Source organism: Callithrix jacchus, chromosome 2 (genome assembly GCF_049354715.1).
Source record: "Callithrix jacchus isolate 240 chromosome 2, calJac240_pri, whole genome shotgun sequence".
Classification (NCBI taxonomy): Eukaryota; Metazoa; Chordata; class Mammalia; order Primates; family Cebidae; genus Callithrix; species Callithrix jacchus.
Window position 1 is genome coordinate 162,731,079 of NC_133503.1, and position 18,460 is coordinate 162,749,538.

At 35.1% G+C, this 18,460-nt stretch overlaps 2 protein-coding genes across 5 annotated transcripts in view; one reads left to right on the plus strand and one right to left on the minus strand.

The window, feature by feature from the left end:
* The first annotated feature begins 3,502 nt into the window (after positions 1 to 3,502).
* SELENOP (selenoprotein P) lies at positions 3,503 to 12,010 on the plus strand. The gene is made up of 5 exons (NM_001199928.1): positions 3,503 to 3,587; positions 4,231 to 4,446; positions 5,503 to 5,715; positions 7,430 to 7,547; positions 10,550 to 12,010. The coding sequence occupies exons 2-5, from the start codon at positions 4,244 to 4,246 to the stop codon at positions 11,159 to 11,161; spliced, it is 1,146 nt and encodes a 381-aa protein (NP_001186857.1). The 5' UTR covers positions 3,503 to 3,587; positions 4,231 to 4,243; the 3' UTR covers positions 11,162 to 12,010.
* Positions 10,549 to 18,460, minus strand: part of CCDC152 (coiled-coil domain containing 152) — a 70,895-nt gene continuing 62,983 nt past the window's right edge. For 2 of the 4 annotated variants that reach the window (XM_078365535.1, XM_078365534.1), the window contains 3 exons: positions 14,895 to 15,022; positions 12,421 to 12,504; positions 12,101 to 12,232 (listed from right to left, as the gene is read on the minus strand). In XM_078365535.1, coding sequence (XP_078221661.1) covers positions 12,110 to 12,232; positions 12,421 to 12,504; positions 14,895 to 15,022 — 335 coding nt within the window. In that variant the 3' untranslated portion in view covers positions 12,101 to 12,109. Of the gene's footprint in view, positions 12,233 to 12,420; positions 12,505 to 14,894; positions 15,023 to 18,460 lie in introns of all 4 variants that reach the window. The other 2 variants (XM_017969935.4, XM_078365536.1) reach the window with 2 other exon arrangements.

The following is an 18,460-nucleotide window of genomic DNA, read 5'->3' on the forward strand; positions in this document are numbered from 1 at the left end:
TTAAGCTCTCACTTATAAATGAAAACACACAGTATTTGGGTTTCTGTTTCTGCATTAGTTTGCTGAGGATAATGGCTTCCAGCTCCATCCATGTCCCTACCAAAGACATGATCTCATTCCTTTTTATGGCTGCATAGTATTCCATGGTGTATATGTACCACATTTTCTTCATCCAGTCTATCATTGATGGGCGTTTGGGTTGATTCCATGTCTTTGCATAGTCCTTCTCTCTTTTAAGTGTATCCTGGACTCACATATTCTTAGGGCACTATTCTTCACTTGAATCACCTACTACTCATAAAAAGGTGAAAACTTATTAAAAACATTATATATATGTATAAAAATTCTGGGACAAATGATAAGGGTAGGGGAGAATGAGACAGTATGTAGGCTCTAAGTCCTGGTTCCATTGTTGGAAGTTGTAAGAGATGAGATCATTATGATAAAGTTCAAGTTGATAGTCAATTAGTTACTCTCAATAATCTTTTTTTTAAGACAGAATCTCACTCTGTCACGTAGGCTGGAGTGCGGTGGTGAGATCTTGGCTCACTACAACCTCTGTCTCCTGGGTTCAAGTGATTCTCCTGTGTTAGCCTCCTGAGTAGCTGGGATTACAGGTGTATGCCACCACATCTGGCTAATTTTTGTATTTTTAGTAGAGACAGAGCTTCACAATGTTGGCCAGGCTGGAATCGAACTCCCGACCTAAAGTGATCCACCTGCCTTGGGCTCCCAAAGTGCTGGGATTACAGGTGTGAGCCATCATGCCCATTCCCAATAATCTTAATGTTTGATTATGTGGTGGTGGCTAGAACAATCTATCAGGAGATTTTAATCATCCATAAAGATCGAAACAATCAAAATAAGTGCCTAAAAATAAGTGTCTAGGGCAAGCTTGTCCAATTCGCTGCATATGGCCCAAGATGACTTTGAATGCTGCCCAACACAAATTAATAAACTTTCTTGAAACATTATGAGATTCTTTTGTGAATTTTTAATTTTTTTTTTAGCTCATCAGCTATTGTTAGTGCTAGTGTATTTTATGTGTGGCCCAAGACAATTCTTTCAATGTGGCCCAGGGAAGCCAAAAGATTGGACACCTTTTGTCTAGGCAATGCTATGGTCAGGTTTGCTTAGTATTCTGTAGGTGGAATGTAAAATCCAAGATAATGCATGTTGAACTTGCTGGAAAGTGCACCAACCTTATACTGATCCTGTCTCCAGGCTTGGTTCAATGATCCTGTTTTCATTTCCAAATTTCCAACAGAATCTTGTGCTTACAGACACCCTAGAGGGGATCAAGCTTTACACTGTTTTTTTTTTTTTTCTTACTTGTCTGTCTACCCTATCAGATTATGAGGTCTCTGAAAACAAAAAATGCCCTTTTTTTGTTTTTATTTTTAAATCTCTATAGTCCCAACATTTAGCATTGTGCCTAGCATAAGCAGCCAACAAATGTTCATTTGATTTGATTTAATGTAATTTGGTATAATACCAAATTAATGTTTGTTTGGAAATTCTGCTTTTTTGAAAATGCTGACTGGACCCATGTTGCCCGGCACAGAAGAGACTGCTGGGAATGGATCAATTTCTTTATTATTATTAGTACTACTTTAATTTTTTAGGCACGTAGTCTTACTCTGTCACCCAGGCTGAAGTGTAGTGGTGCAATTGATAGAGACAAAAGAAAGCAAAATGCCATCCAGGTCATTGTGTTCAGGGGGCTTGCTTAAAGATGCCACAACAGACTGGGGCACCCATGTGTACTGAGAGAATGGGATGGAGCCACTGGGAATTGTCGCCTCATGCAGTGGGGAGGATCCTGGTCTCTTCAGCTCCTGTGTGGTGGCCTGGTATTCAATCTATGACGTGCAAGCCTGTTGGCAGGACCCCCCGATTTTTTTTTTCTGAGAGCTTTCTTTTAATAAATTTCACTCTCCTCGCCTTCCAATGTGTCTTCGTGCCTTATTTTTTCTGATTGTGAGACAAGAACCTGGATTTTAGTTGAGCTAAGATGCAAAAAATCCTGCATCACAGTCATAGCTCATTGCAGCCTCGAACTCCTGGGTGCAGGTGATCCCATCTAAACTTCTTGAGTAGCTGAGATTATAGGCATGAGCCACCATACCCTCTAAAGAGAAATTCATTTCAAACATTACAAGCTCCTCATCTTCTCCTTTTGCCACCTGGGGGTTTTAGGCATACACTGGCCTCAACACACACACTCTTTGGCACTTTCTTTTGGAACCACTGAACACTTGGAAGAAATTCTTTTTGATCAGGTGGTTCCTGCTAAGCCCACATGTGAAGAAAGGGGGAGATAGTGAAGCACTTGCTGTCTGGCTGCAGATAGACCAATATGACTACTTAGATTTGTCAAGGAAATGAACTACAGTGGGGACTATCTGCTTTGTACAAAGTTTTCTTTTTTTTGAGATTCTTTTAAAAAACGAATATGTATATGTGCATTTTAACTGGATTCTCAAATAGATCTGGGACCCCAAAAGGCAAATAACATCTCAGGGAAAGTAAAGAGAACTTGGATTTCAAATGGTAACCTCCTAATTTGATACGAAGTTTCTTGAAAGGAAGGATAACATGAGTCTCTGTATTTCCTGCATCTTGTACTACAGTATTCAGCATATAGCAATCAGTAGGGGGTTATTTGGAAAAAAAACTTGATGACAAAAGCAAGGCCTACTCGAAAACCGTTGCTATCTAGGAATGACATCATTTCACATTGCTCGTTACTTCACCCACCATTGGTGTGCCAACTTACAAGCATTACTGGAAATAATTTACCTGCTTCTGAAATAGTATGAATTATCTATTTAATTTGTACACCTTGGAATTTCCATGCATTTTCCATGTCCAACTACTACCATTAATTTTTATTTTTATGGTACTTACATTTGTAAATATTTTATATTAGAGTCTCAAAAAATTCTGTGGGATGCATAGGTCTTCCAGGAAGTACGAATTCTGTGACAATAAAAATAAGCCCTGATTTCCCTCAGATAGGAAGTCTATTTTTCTATTTCCTTAAATTAAAAAGAAAAGAGCCGTGGTCCTGGGAGATACCATATAGGATCACACAGTGTGGGCTAAGCTAGCACCTCATCACTGCAAAAGAAACAAAGTAAAAGGAAAAAAATGTTTTCTTTTTCCTTTTTTAAAGCAGCAGCATAATTCGCTGGCTCAGCAAATATTTTTCCTTATTACAGTTTGGGAAAGAAGGAGATGTGGAGGCCCTGTTTACCCTTAGCCCTTCCTCCCGCCCCCGACTGTACCATTAAATCCTAGATACTGGGGTGACTGAAAAGGATAGGGAATAAATTGGAAATTGTCGAAATGTTTTCCCCATATCATGCCTGGCAGCACTTGCTACTTTCTTTTAAGTTGATAACAATCAGTTCAAGGGTTTGCTCTGCTTGCAAGGTCACTGCAAGAGTGAGCATTGAACTTTGGACTATAGCTGAGGGGTGAGGTAAACAACAGGACTATAAATACGAGTGTGTCACTGTGGTTTTGTGGAGCTGCCAGAGCAAAGCAAAGAGAAAGGAAGCAAGTCCGTTGGAAGGGTTTGTGTAAGTAGAAACTGTGTTTTCTGATACTTTATTCTTTTAGAGTTTAGTAAATATTTTTTGAGTCTGATAAAATTTTTTTTTTTCATAGAATAGATTTAGAAAACGGGTAGAGGAAATAAAAATAATAAAAGAGAAACAAAAGGGAGCCAGCCATACCCAAGAGACTTATACATACAGAATGTTTGAACCTGAAGAGCTAAGGGCCCGACATGAGCCACATTCATGTGGTTGGTATACTCTTCTCTCTGCCATCACCTTTCTTTCTGGGTTCTTTTTTTGCTGGCTCTTTTCATTTCTGGGCAGAATCCTCTATTGTTCCCCCCCCCCCCCTTTTTTAGAGAATAGAAAGAGCAGTTAGAACTTGGTGTGTCTCAACCAAAAGTCAGGTTGTGTTTGCAGAATGTTATGTAAGTCACAGACATGGTTATATAAGCCACAGTCTGAACATTTTTCTAAACACATATCTTTTCCCAGGGAAGTTCTTGGCTGCCTGATGAGGCAGATTTCCATAAGTTTCTGGAACCAGAATTAATGGGCTAGGTAGTTTTAGGAAGTAGAATTATGTCTGCTGGATTTGTAAAAATTAATAGTTAGGCCTGTGAAGTTATCTATGAAGAAGAGTGACAGGTTGTCTCTTTTACAGGACAACCCCAGCAATGTGGAGAAGCCTGGGGCTTGCCCTGGCTCTCTGTCTCCTCCCCTCAGGAGGAACAGAGAGCCAGGACCAAAGCTCCTCATGTAAGCATCCCCCAGCCTGGAGCATAAGAGATCAAGATCCAATGCTGAACTCCAGTGGTTCAGTGACTGTGGTTGCTCTTCTTCAAGCCAGCTGATACCTGTGCATTCTGCAGGCATCTAGGTAAGACAGTCTTTCTGTGACTTAAAATATCTTAAGGGGAAAGCTATGAAATACACACATGCATATAGCTATAAAATAAAATAAAAGTGAACACAATGTATTAAATCACAGTTTTTGGAAAAACTCTATGTGTCTGCATAGAACAAATTAGAAGAGAGAAACTAGGATGATATACACCAAAATGTTTACAGTGGGTTTCCTAGGGTTACGGAAAGTTTTTCTTCTTTTTGTGAACCCATATTTTATGACTTCCTACTAAATATGTATTACTTGTATGATGAAAATGTTCTAAAATATACTTCCACAAATAGAACAGTTACTTCAATACAAGAAGCAGAGGAGACTGGTCAGAGTAGAAAGAACACTAGACTTGCTATCAAAGGTGTTGGGTTATTTAACAAATAAATATCAAAGATACTTGTTGAGTTATTCACCAAATACTCATTGGGTAGAATTCTCTTTACAGTCGTCCAGTGGTATCTGTGCAGGATTGGTTCCAGGATCCCCCTCATACTCCAAAATCTATGGATGCTCAAATCCCTTATATAAAATGGCGTCGTATTTCCACATAACCTATGCACATACTTTCATATGTTTTAAATCCTCTCTAGATTACTTATAATACATAAAACAATGTAAATGCTATATGTTATTTTTATATTGTATTGTTTAGTGAATAATGACAAGGAAAAAAGTCTACATGTTCATTACTGTAGATGGAGCCATCTTTTTTTTTCCAACCATTTTTGATCTGTGGTTGGTTGAATCCATTCTATCTAAAAGATGCATTTAAAATATATACACTTCATTGTGCTAATTTGAGAACTAAATGAGCCACTGTTTGTGTAAGCATAAGGTTTTAACTAAGCACGTTTTTAAAGTAATTCTAAAAACGAAAATTTCAAAATCTTTTACCACAATATAAAGAATGGGTATAGTATGAGTTAGTTAAAAATAAGGATAGTTTCACATAGAAAAATAAGGAAGGGGGAGAAAAAGCACTAATCAAATTATGTGAGGTTATTTATTTTATATGTTTCTTTCCAAATATTTTAGATTGGAAGACCTACGAGTAAAACTGGAGAAAGAAGGATATTCTAATATTTCTTATATTATTGTTAATCATCAAGGACTCTCTTCTCAGTTAAGATACACACATCTTAAGAATCAGGTTTCAGAGCATATTCCTGTTTATCAGCAAGAAGAAAACCAACCAGATGTCTGGACTCTTTTAAATGGAAACAAAGATGACTTCCTCATATATGACAGGTTTGTACATACACACAAACACATCCCAAATTTAAAAATACCTGTTTTGTATCTATTTATTTACTTCCCACCACACATAACAACCTTCTTTGCTGTTAAATACAATGCCATATTTCAGCCTTCATCTCACATAATCTCTCTGTAACATTCAGGAGTAAAAATTACTCCTTATTTTTGAAAACACTCTCATTTAAAAAAATTTCTATGACACTATACCCTGCTGGTTTTGCCCATATCCCTCCTCTTCTGTTTCTTCCATACTTCCTCTTCTACTTCCCTGTTTTTCTTCCTCCCACATTCTTCCTTGGTTTATTCTGTATGTGTTTGTGTTATTCAGGACTATATAAATTTCCTTCTATTCACGCTCTGCACTTTTTACCTGAGCAATCTCATCTATCCCTTGATTACAATTACAACATATATTAGGATGATCCCAAATATATATACAAAGCTGAAATACAATGACTGAACTCCGGACTAGTATATCTACTTCATAGATACATTCACCAACATCTTAAATTCAATTATTCAAATCTGTATTGATTATCTTCTCCTAAAACATACTTATACTTTCATCTTTGTGCGATTTATATATAGCAACCTATTGGAGGGAGATGCAGCCAACCACTAGGGCATATAATCCTATAATTTTCTGACCCTGCATTCCCAGTCATCATCCACTATATTGCAGGACATCACAAAAACCATCATGTATGGCAGGCTTGCTGCCATCTACCCCTTCAGAAACCTGTGTAAAAAGAATGTATTACTGAATGTACACTCCCATCTCAGGTCAATCATCAAATTCTATGGGTTCTTAATCCTCGGTATATTTATCTCATATCCATAATTATTATCACAGGTTACTTTGCCGTAACCACTTCTCTAGATTTTCCACGAATCTCTTCACTTGATTTTTTTTGTTTTGTATTTAATAGCAAGTGATTTAAAATAAGACATTTCATTTGCCTTTGTTTATTGCCAAATAGTTTATAAACTCTTTATTTACATTTACATTTTTTGGAATGACTTCTATTTTTGAAATATCTTTCTTAAAAGTAAGGCATGTAAAAGAGTTCACCATTCCAGTAGGAAAATACAGAAAGTTGATTGCATTTTTTCCCATAAATTGGCATTCTGGTTAAATAAAAAGAATGACCAATTTGTATATCCTGTACAATTCTAACCTAAGTCTTTTGCAAATGAATAACCATATCCTCTAATTAATTAATTTTAATCTAAGTAATAATTTGAAGGCTACATACCTGAATTTCTGAACTGGCTTGGAGATCTTTTTGTTATGTCTTGATTTCTTGTGTCCGATTTGTGCTGCCATAGCAGTACTGAGAAGCTCATGTGATTTTCAGAGCCTAATTTATAAATTAGTGGTTTGGGCACTGGTAGAATTTATAAGTCAGTCACAAAATTATATTTGATCAAGTAACAATGATAACTAGTTTTGATATTATTTGGTGACAGATCTTTAACATTTCAAAATGCTAGTATTAGACTAATTGTTGTGTTGCTATGACCTGACCCGGTATGCAGTTGCTGGGAGCTCATTTGTAGCTCTCATCCAAAGAAATTTAGTGAAGGCCTGAAAGGGTCTTAGTTATAAGACCATTAAACCTTTAATACCTATCCCAGACTGTGTTTGGGTAAGATCATGATACAGAAAATATTATAATGACATTGTATTTGTCCTTTTTCTTAGATGTGGCCGTCTTGTATATCATCTTGGTTTGCCTTTTTCCTTCCTAACTTTCCCATATGTAGAAGAAGCCATTAAGATTGCTTACTGTGAAAAGAAATGTGGAAACTGCCCTCTCACGGTATTTTTCTGAATTATTTTTCTGGGGAGAAAAGAGGAAATCTTTTAAGAGCTATCTAAACAAGTTAGTGTTTCATGATAAATTAGGATAAATTAGTCAATGCTTTTGCAGGTGTATTAAAAGTAAATAACAATAATTTTTATAATTAAATATATCCTGTCATCTAACCTCTACTTTAAAACATTTTCTGAAGATTGATGTTGCTGCTTTTATCTAGAAGTGCTTTATAAATTAAAAATCAATGTAGATCATATTTCAATTACCACCAAATGATGTTGCATGAGCATAAGTGCTCAAAGAATTTAGTCAACAAACAAAATAATATTATTGTAGTATCCTGAACATGTCAGCACAAGAAGATGGTAATAGCAAAGTTTACCCACAGTATTACTTGGAATGGAACTGGGGCCAGAAACTACTTAATTTTTTGAGGATGCAAGACTATTTATCAGATTTTTCCTGAAGCTCTTCCACTGTCTGCCCATCTGCAGTCTGAGTTTACTTCAAAATGGAATAAGTTTTCTACTCATTACTGGTATTTATTTCCTAAAAGCTATGAAAATATTTTTTCTTTGTTATAACAAGAACTATATTAAAAAAAATTTTTTTTTTTGAGACAGTCTCGCTCTGTCACTAGGCGCCAGGCTGGAGTACAGTGGTGTGATCTCGGCTCACTGCAACCTCTGCCTCCCGGGTTCAAGCAATTCTCCTGCCTCAGCCCCCAGAGTAGCTGGGACTACAGGTGTATGCCACCACACACAGCTAATTTTTGTATTTTTAGTACAGACAGGGTTTCACCATGTTGGCCGGGATGGTCTCGATCTCTTGACCTCGTGATCTGCCCTTCTTAGCCTCTCAAAATGCTGGGCTTACAGGCGTGAGCCACCACTCCTGGCCTTAAATCTTTTTAAATAAAAAAGGCACTCAAAGAATTTATTTTAGTTTGTATTAACTAGACTTGTTTTCCTTCATATAAAAATGAAAAATAATTCTAAACTGTTTCATTGATAGGTCAGATTGCCAAAACTTGAACTTAGGTTTGAAAACAATTCTAGTTTTATCTGTAAATTGTATTTCCTTCAGATTTTTCCTCAGCTCTAAAGAAAGCCATCTCTAATTTTTAACAAATTATCTAATTAATTAATTTAAAGGAGTACAACAAGTTACTCTAGTTATGTAAGTTTCACATTTTAACCTTTATAATGATCTTATGCGGGTTATTTTTGAAAAGTAGTGGTACTTTTAAAGACGAGGAGACTGAAGTAGTGGAAGAAAATACTAAGAGTAATGATAGAAAAGTACTAACTCAACCTATACTAAGCATTTAATAAATACTATAATGATTCCTCATATTTTGGGATTATTTCTGTATTTCTCATTTGTGCAAATGCCTGATAGTTATAGATATACCCAATTAAACTGAAAAAAGGCAGAAACAGTTACCACAATATGCTTAAAATGTGTAAATTATCTGTGAATATGAATTACAGATCAGACACTATTAGTATCTGATATGCCAAATCAAATTGGAGTTTTTCTATTTCATTGTCTCCTAGATACCATTAATTATAGGACACATTGTCTTATGTACTATTTAGAAAAAAATGCTGCTAATTAAAATAGGGTACAGTAAGAAAACACCAATAGTATGGTATATTCTAATTTCAGAGATATTAAAATCTAAAGAAATATGTATCACATGATCAGTAAAATACAGTAATGTGTTTTTGAGATTAGACTACTACCACAGGTATTTGTGTTTGTTTAAACCTTGAACACTTTGAACATTATGCAGTATATTTAAACATACATCAAATTGTTTATAAGTTTCTAAGCAAACACTCTTAGCTTCTAATGTAGAAGTAATTCATAAATAACCAAATAAAGTGCCACTTAGTAGTTGTATCTTAAATTTAATGGAATTTATAACCTCTTAAAACCTTCAAAACATCAAAACCATATCACTTAGCGAGTTTTTGGGTTCTAAGTTGATTTTGTAAATTTGTTTACAAATTAGCCTTAGGTTGAGGTTTAATGTTACATTTCTGTATCTACAGGCTTTGAGTCCCTGACTGGTAGGTACCACAAAACAATAAAGACTTCCAGTAAATTAAAGAACTAGGATTTTGCAGAATGGATATTATGGTCAATGGGAGTAGGGCAGTAATTCGCTACTTTCAGCTGACAGCCTTATAGTAGGGAGACATTAGCAAAGCTTTGGTGAAGTTCAAAACTTTTCCTGGCATAGGATGAAGTATGAAAAACTAACACACTTGAGCAATGTTTATTAGCATTTTTGAATTATCAGAGATAAATTAATACTAGATTATAGTATCATACAATATTACATAAGATGCGCTGTTGACCTAGGTACAGAAATTTCCATATAGATCAATTGATTTTTTTTATTTTTATTTTTTGAGACAAAGTCTGACTCTGTCAGCAGGCTGGAGTGCAGTGGCACCATCTCAGCTCACTGCAACCTCCACCTTGCAGGCTCAAGTGATCCTCTCATCTCAGCCTCCCAAGTAGCTGGTACTACAGGCATGCACCACCACACCTAACTAATTTTTGTGTATTTTGTAGAGACCGAGTCTGCCATGTAACCCAGGCTGGTCTCAAACTCCTGAGCCCAAGCAATCTGCCAAACTTGGCCTCTGAAAGTGCTGGGATTACAGGTGTGGGCTACCATGCCTGGCCTAGGTCAACTGAATTTAGGATTTGATATTAGATTGACTTTCCTGCAATCTATGTTCCTTTTGCCAGTTTACTTTATTTGCTTCTGCAAATATAAGTACAGTGGTTTGGCTTTCTTTTTAAGCCTTTAATAAAATGTCTAGGTGTTAAGACTAACATCAGACTCTTTACTCATTAATATAATATAAAGCCAACTCTATTCTAATTAGCTAGTTAGAATTTCACATACCTTAGGTCTACAAATTATTTTGTAGTATTTCTATCTCTATAAACTTGTTAATATGTGATTTATAAATTTTTTCCAGACTCTCAATGATGAAGACTTTTGTAAAAATGTATCTTTGGCTACTGTGAATAAAACAACTGAAGCTCCACAGCCCCATCACCATCATAAGCATCATCACAATCATAGACATCAGCACCTTGGCAGCAGTGAGCTTTCAAAGAATCAGCAACCAGGAGCACCAGATGCTCCTACTCATCTCACTCCTTTAGACCTTTATCACCACCATAAGCACAAGGGTCAACATAGGCAGGGTCACCCAGAGAACTGATATATGCCAGGAAGTGAAGGTTTACAACATCCACGAAACAAGCTCTGACAAAGGAGATGTATAAATCAATTACTCTGAAAATTGCCCAAAGATTCAGAGTTGGCTCCTAGGAGCTGATGCTGACATTGTCGACATCTGATATTTGAAAAAACGGGGTCTGCAATCACCTGACAGTGTAAAGAAAACCTCCCATCTTTATGTAGCTGACAGGGACTTCGGGCAGAGGAGAATATAACTGAATCTTGTCAGTGACGTTTGCCTCCAGCTGCCTGACAGACAAGTCAGCAGCTTATACCCACAGAAGCCAGTACCAATTGAAGCTGAAAGAATAAGGCAAAAAAGTGAGAATGCTCTTCAAACTAAATTTTTAAAATAAGACATACTCCCTAAGTCAGTCTAGACACAATTTCATATCCATCATTTTTATAAATCCCCAAATTAGTGAACCAAAAATAGAAATTGGATTTGTGCAAAAATGAAGAAATCTACTGGATTGGCTTCCAGATTTTAAATTTTATGTCATAGAAATACTGACTCAAACCATATTTTTTATAATGGGGCAACTGAAAGGTGATTGCAGCTTTTGGTTAATATGTCTTTTTTTTTCTTTTTCCAGTGTTCTACTTGCTTTGATGAGAACAGAAACATAAACTATGACCTAGGGGTTTCTGTTGGATAGTTAGCAATTTAGAACGGAGGAAGAAAAACGAAGACATGCTTTCCATTTTTTTTTTTTTTTTACTTATCTCTCAAACAATATTATCCTTGTCTTTTCAATCTTACATTTTTAACTAAATCTAAAGAAAGAAGCAGATTTTGTATTTTAAGATCGAGAAATACTTAACACATGAATATTTTGCTAAAAAAGCATACATATTTTAAATGTCCATTTATCTTTTTTGATATCGAAGACTCATATCTTGCTTTTACTATCACACATGAATACCTTTGTATCCTTCTTTCTCTAACATTGTATCACACTCTTCTAAAACTTGACTGGCTGTCTTGAAAGATATAAGGGAAAGATAAAGAATATTGTCTGTCTCTGTATTGCTTGGTAAGTATTTCCATAGTCAATGATGGTTTAATAGGTAAACTAAACCCTTTAAACCTGACCTCCTTTATGGTTAATACTATTAAGCAAGAATGCAGTACACAATTGGATACAGTATGGATTTGTCCAAATAAATTCAATAAAAACCTTAAAGCTGACTCTTTTTGTGATGTAGGCTGTATGCATATGTTGAAATTAGAAGTGAAGTTTTCAGTTGCTTTTAAGTAAAATACCAATTAATGAATTTACTGCTAAGCTCAAAACCGTCTACGCTTAAGGTGAGAATCTTTGCCAACAGAAAGGCGTTGCTCTAAATCGCGAATGGTATTACGAAGAATTGCAATCTCTTTGTTTTTTTCTTCTTGAAAATGTTGGAGTTTCTAAATGAAACAAAAAATTTGTTATTACAATTCAAAAATAAAATTTAGTACAAGGAACAACAAAATAATAATGAAATACACTTCTGCTACAAATTGGTATTAAAAAAACCTTATATTGTTAATAAGAATTAGAAACACGCTTACAAAATTTTCTTAAGCAACAAACCATGGGAGAAAAACTCACATACCCTTCTGTAGATACTCTGTGGCAAAACAGTAGAATCTGGATATGATTTTGATTTAGTCTGAACTCTTGCTAGTTTGGCATCATACTGAATCAAATTTAAAAAGAAAGTTATTGAAACTCTAGACAACTAGAAACAATTGTTTCATAATCCATGATATCTTTTGACATGCAAGCTGTAATTTAGGTGTATTCTCTGTAATAACAGACAATAGAAAAATCTTGCTTTAAGAAACAATTTTTCAGAAAGAGCAAAGGGCACACATCAAGATTAACCCTGATTGCATGGTAAAATTACCTGGGTAGGTTTTTTTTTTCCTTTGGACCAAATGGCTGACACTATAGAGATTCTGGTGTGTAGCTGGCATCATTTTTTTCTTAAACCATGATTCTATAGTGCAGCTAGGGCAGAGAATCTAGTTTAACTTAAAGATAGGTAAAAACATTTTTACATTAAAATGAATATATTATAAAGAAAATGTAATCAATAGGAGAAAACCTCACATATTTTTCTGCAGGAACTTTGAGGCTGAACAGGAGAATTTGAATACCATCTTGTCGATTTAGTTTGAACTCTTGCTGGTTTGAATTAACCTGAATCAGGTTTAAAAAATTCTCATAGGCCATTCTTACAGGCCAAATTTTTCATTTTTGCACAATATTCCATTTTAACTTCAGATTTAGTTAATATAGCCTCTCTGAGGACTAAGAATAAGCTCTGAGGTTATATTCTGGTTTGAGGAGAGAAATGGTTAGGTACAATAAAGACAGATAACAAGAAGCTCTGTATACTAGTTAAATAATAGACCAGTGATAAGGCCCAAATGGCAAACAAAATGCAAATTTCCAAACAGAGGAGGATTAGAAGTTGGTGGTAGATCCTGAAACCATGCCCATTAATTTCAGTCGGCCATTCAATCTGTCTTGTGGTTTGTGGTACACTTGGCCAGATGGCAGCAGCAGCAGCAACAAAGGGCATCTAAATTCCACATCAGCTCTCTTTCTGCCCAATGATTACACATGGTGCTTCATCAAGTACCCCAGGGATTCCAGAGTTTCGGGAATATGAGTAGTACGCGATCTTTTTTTGTTTTCTTTTTTTTTTTGAGACAGAGTCTCACTCTGTCACCACGCGCCAGGTTGGAGTGCAGTGGCGCGACCTCGGCTCATTGCAACCTCTGCCTCCCGGGTTCAAGCAATTCTCCTGCCTCAGCCTCCCAAATAGCTGGGACTACAGGCGCACACCACCACACCCGGCTAAGTTTTTCGTATTTTTAGTAGAGACGAGGTTTCACCATGTTGGCCAGAATGATCTCGATTTCTTGACCTCGTGATCCGCCCGCCTCGGCCTCCCAAAGTGTTGGGATTATAGGCGTGAGCCACCGCGCCTGGCCTAGTATGCGATCTTAACTAAGATCTGTGAGTTCTTACAACACAAGGTAAAATGAAAGTTGGGGTGGGGGGGGAAGTGACGGAAGAATGATGTAAGGGTAGATTGATACAGTCTAAAAAAATTTAAAGGACAAGTATTTTGTCAAATTTTGAGATTTGAGATTACGATATCTGGTTAAATGAACTACTCAAGATATTTGAGCAAAGAGCTAGAGCCTCAGACTTTGAGATGCCCTATTTGAAGTCCCTTTAAAAATATTTTTTAGGAATTTGGCTTGTTTGCCCCTGGCATATATATGTTTCCAGAAAGATATTAGGAATAAATTTGTCTTTCTTATGAGAATTAAAGCAAAAGAAATTTCTAGTTGGTTTACTGGGGTTCAACAAATTTCTGCTGGGATGAGAATAATGAGAAGCATTAGAAACATTCATCCCATGCTGGAATGGTAGAATTATGAAACGCATAGAATTTACTGTAAAATGCAGATAATCCCTGAATTTTCTGTCAAGGAAATGTAGTGCTAAAAACACAATAGCTAAAAATAAAGTTTCACTGTATTGGTTTAATAGCCAATTAGTTACACTGAAGATAGAATTGGTAAGCTGGAGAATATGTCAGAAGAAAATATCTACCTTGAGACAGGGAAAAGCAAGAAAATGACATATACAGAAAAGACCATATGAGATACAGGAACTGGTTATAAAGTCTGTGAAAGGCTGTTGTCTCTCATCTAGTGTTGGGCCTACAGTTGCTGCAGTCAGAAAGGGCTGCAGTTAAAAAGAAAAGTTGGATGTCAAGTGGGAAATACTAAGAACAAAAGTTCTCAGAGGAAGCAATATCCTCTCTAAAAACCAGGACCTTTTGAATAACTGAAGAGTCTATCTTCAAGTCAAGTGCTGAAAGGCAATGCAGATGACAGTTGTATGGTGTGTGATTACTTAAATCATTTGATGGAGAATGAGCTTATGTGAAGTCCTCTCTCAGAATTGCTTCTAATCCTAAAATGTATCTTACAGTGATGAAAAACAATCAAAGTACAGTTTAAGGGATGTGTCCTCAAGTTTGGCAAACTATTAAACACCTACCTCTAGTTGTAGCTTGATTATTTCATTTTGTTTTTCTTTTTCTTGATTTCTTAGCTTTGCATTTAACTCTGAAATTTCCATCTCCTTTTTCCCTATTAGTTCTTTGTGCTTTTCTTCATTTAATTCAACTGCATAAATGAAATAAAATTCATTCATTAAAAATTTCAAAAATATTATAAGCTTGTATTTCCTTAGTATTTTAAATAACTCCAAAGAAAGTAAATTTTATTAATGAAACGTATTTTAGAAATGGTTTATGTTTAGAATAGCTTTTCTGTATTTTTTTTACAAGACCCTGAATAATTTTTGAGACACAGAGGTCACTTGCCAAATCTTTTTGAATGAATACAGTAATTTAAACTATTAAGCATCAATGGCCTAGAAAATAAATGGGAGATACAGTGGTTGAAGAGGGACACAAAGCCTGAGTTTCTAGGTATGAAGGGCTCAAACTACTGGATGTCTCTAGAGCTACATAAAACCCCTGCTATACTATTCCATATGACCAGGCCATTCTCATGTTCACATCATGTCTTTATGCTTTATCAAATTTCTTCTTCTCCCAACTTTCTTATTCCTGTTAAAGAGACCATGATATTTTTAATGAAAAAGGAGACAATCTACAAGCCCTACAAATGAAGGGCTTCCTAGCTTCCTAATATAGATATTTAGATAATAAGTTTGTAGATTTCTCCATGACTTATATTTAAGGCTTTTTTTTTTGACTTTAAGGGTTTTTTTAAATTTTTACATTTTGTTTTGTGATTCTTCCAAAAAGTGTATGTTTTTTTTTTCTTATTTTTTTTATTGCATTTTAGGTTTTGGGGTTATTTAACGCTATTAAGTCTATCCATAAACACAGCTTTAGTACAAATTTTGAAATGTAATGTTTTCTATATAATTCAGTTCAAAATATTTCTCAACTTCCTTTGAGATTTCTACCTTGATCCACAGGTTTATCAGGAATAATTTCCAAATATATAGGGATTTTAAAGTTTTCTGTATCTTACCAACTTCACCTTAATTGCAATTAAGATCTATCTGTATCTTAACAACTTCACCTTAATTGCAATTAAGATCCTACTCTTTATGATTTAAGACCTTTGAAATGGGTTGAAATTTGTTTTTTCATTTATAATATGGTCACTTTTCTTAAATGCTCCATGCATACTTGAAAATAATATGTATTCCGCACTTATTGGGTATATTGTTTATGTCAATTAGTATCAGTTGTTAGTTTTGTTGTTTAAGTTTTCTATATCGTTACTGATTTTGCATATTTGAATGTACTTTTCTACCACTAGAAGGTGAATTCAAGTCTCTCATGATTGTGGATTTGTCTGTCACCTACTAGTTCTGCTAATTTTATTTGGTGCATATAAATTTAGAATTGTTATATTACCCTAGTAAATCGAACACTTACATCAGAAAATATCCATCTTTTGCTCTAGTATTGTTTCTTGCTTTAAAGTTTATTTTGTCCAATATTAGTATAGCTACACCACCTTTGTATCGGCTACTATATGCATGGTATATGCTTTTCCATCTTTTATTTAAATCTTTCTTATATTTTATATTAATATGTAATATTTATTTATTATAAATTATTCAGGGTCTTTCTTATATTTTATATTAATGATAAGAGCTTCATATATTAGGTATATTGAAAGCAGCATATTAGCAGATTTTAATCTTTATTCAATCTGACAATCTTTGTCTTTTAATTGGAAATTAAAGTTTAATTTAATGCATTTAGTAATATATTTGGGTTTAAATAGACTAGCTTATTATTTGTTGGCTTTTACATTTTATGTTCATTTTTCTCATCTTCATTTGGACTGAATAACTATTTTTACTTCCCTTTTTTCCTCTTCTATTAGATTGATACTCATTAGCTTGATATATATTCTTTTATTCTTCTTTAGTGGTTACCTTAGAGTTTATAACAAGCATATTTGACTTATTAGAATTTAATAAAATTAGTATTTTTATCACTTTATGGACATTATGCAAGTCTTAAAAACATTTTAACTCCATTATTCCCCCTTCTATCTTTGGTGGTTTTGTACTATGTTAACTTAGCTAAATTAGAACTATGTTTCCCATGATTCCCTTGTCTACACATTTTTAAGTTAGAGTTAGCCATAAGAGACATCTCCACAAGATTTGGAACATGAAGTATAGAAAAAACTAATTTGCTCTGATGTTTAGTATAAGATGCTGGGTAGTGTTTCAGTTCACACATGGTGTTGCTGGTCTTCTGGCCCACCAAATCAGCAGCTATTATTTTTTGAAGGTTAGTGTAGAGCCCAGGCAATGTTGCAATTCATATAAGTTGTCATGTATCAATGGATCATCTCACTGATAAGAAAAATCATTTGGTTCCACAGCTTCTTAAGTTCCCACTAGATTTCTTTTTTAATTTGCTAGAAGTCTCAGGCCAGGTGTCCTTGAAGCTCAATGGCATAGGGCACCATCTTTTCCTGTAGGGTTGTCATGTCATTAATGTGGGAGGAGGTACAAGAAATATGCAAATTCCAGTTCGTTCTCTATTTCCCACTTGACATCAAGCTTTCCTTTTTAACTGCAGGCCTTTCTGACTGCAGTAACTTTAGGCCCAACACTAGATGAGAGACAACAGCCTTTCATAGACTTTACAACCAGCTCCTATATCTCATATGCTCTTTTCTATATATGTCATTTTCTTGCTTTTCCCTGTCTCAGGGTAGATACTTTCTTCTAACCTATTCTCCAGCTTACTAATTCTATCTTCAGTGTATCTAATTGGTTATTAAACCAATACAGTGAAACTTTATTTTTAGCTATTGTGTTTTTAGCACTTACATTTCCATATATTTCTCTGGTATAATTTTCAGTTCTCCATAGAAATTCCCCAAGTCCGACCAGGCTTGGTGGCTCATGCCTGTAATCCCAGCACTTTGGGAGGTCAAGTGGATGGATCACTTGAGGACAGGAGTTTGAGACCAGCTTGGCCAACATAGTGAAACCTTGTCTCTACCAAAAATATAAAAATTAACCAGGCACAGTGGTGCACACCTGTGGGCCCAGCTACTCGAGAGGATGAGGAAAGAGAATCACTTGAATCTGGGAGGTGGAGGTTATAGTGAGCTAAGATCGCACCACTGTACTGCAGCCTGGGTGACAGAGTGAGATTCTGTTCAAAACAAATAAACAAACAAAAAAACAAAAAATATTTCCTCAAGCTCTTTATTTCTTTGATTATATTAATCAGAGCCATTGTAAATTAAATATCTCATTATGCCATTATCTAGATCATAAATGAATTTATATTTATTGCCTTTTAAAAATATTTATAATTGAGGTTGCTTAGGTTTTTTTTATTTTTAAAGTCAGATTTACTGCAGCATAATTCATATGTAGCAAAGTCTCTTCTGAGGTATACAGTTTGATGAGTTTTGAGAACCATATATAAGAATCTAACCATCACTTCAGTCAGGTAAAATTCTTCTATCACTTCAAAAGGATCCCTTGTGCCCCTTTACAATCTATCCTTTTGCTCAAATACTGGCAAACATTGATCTGAT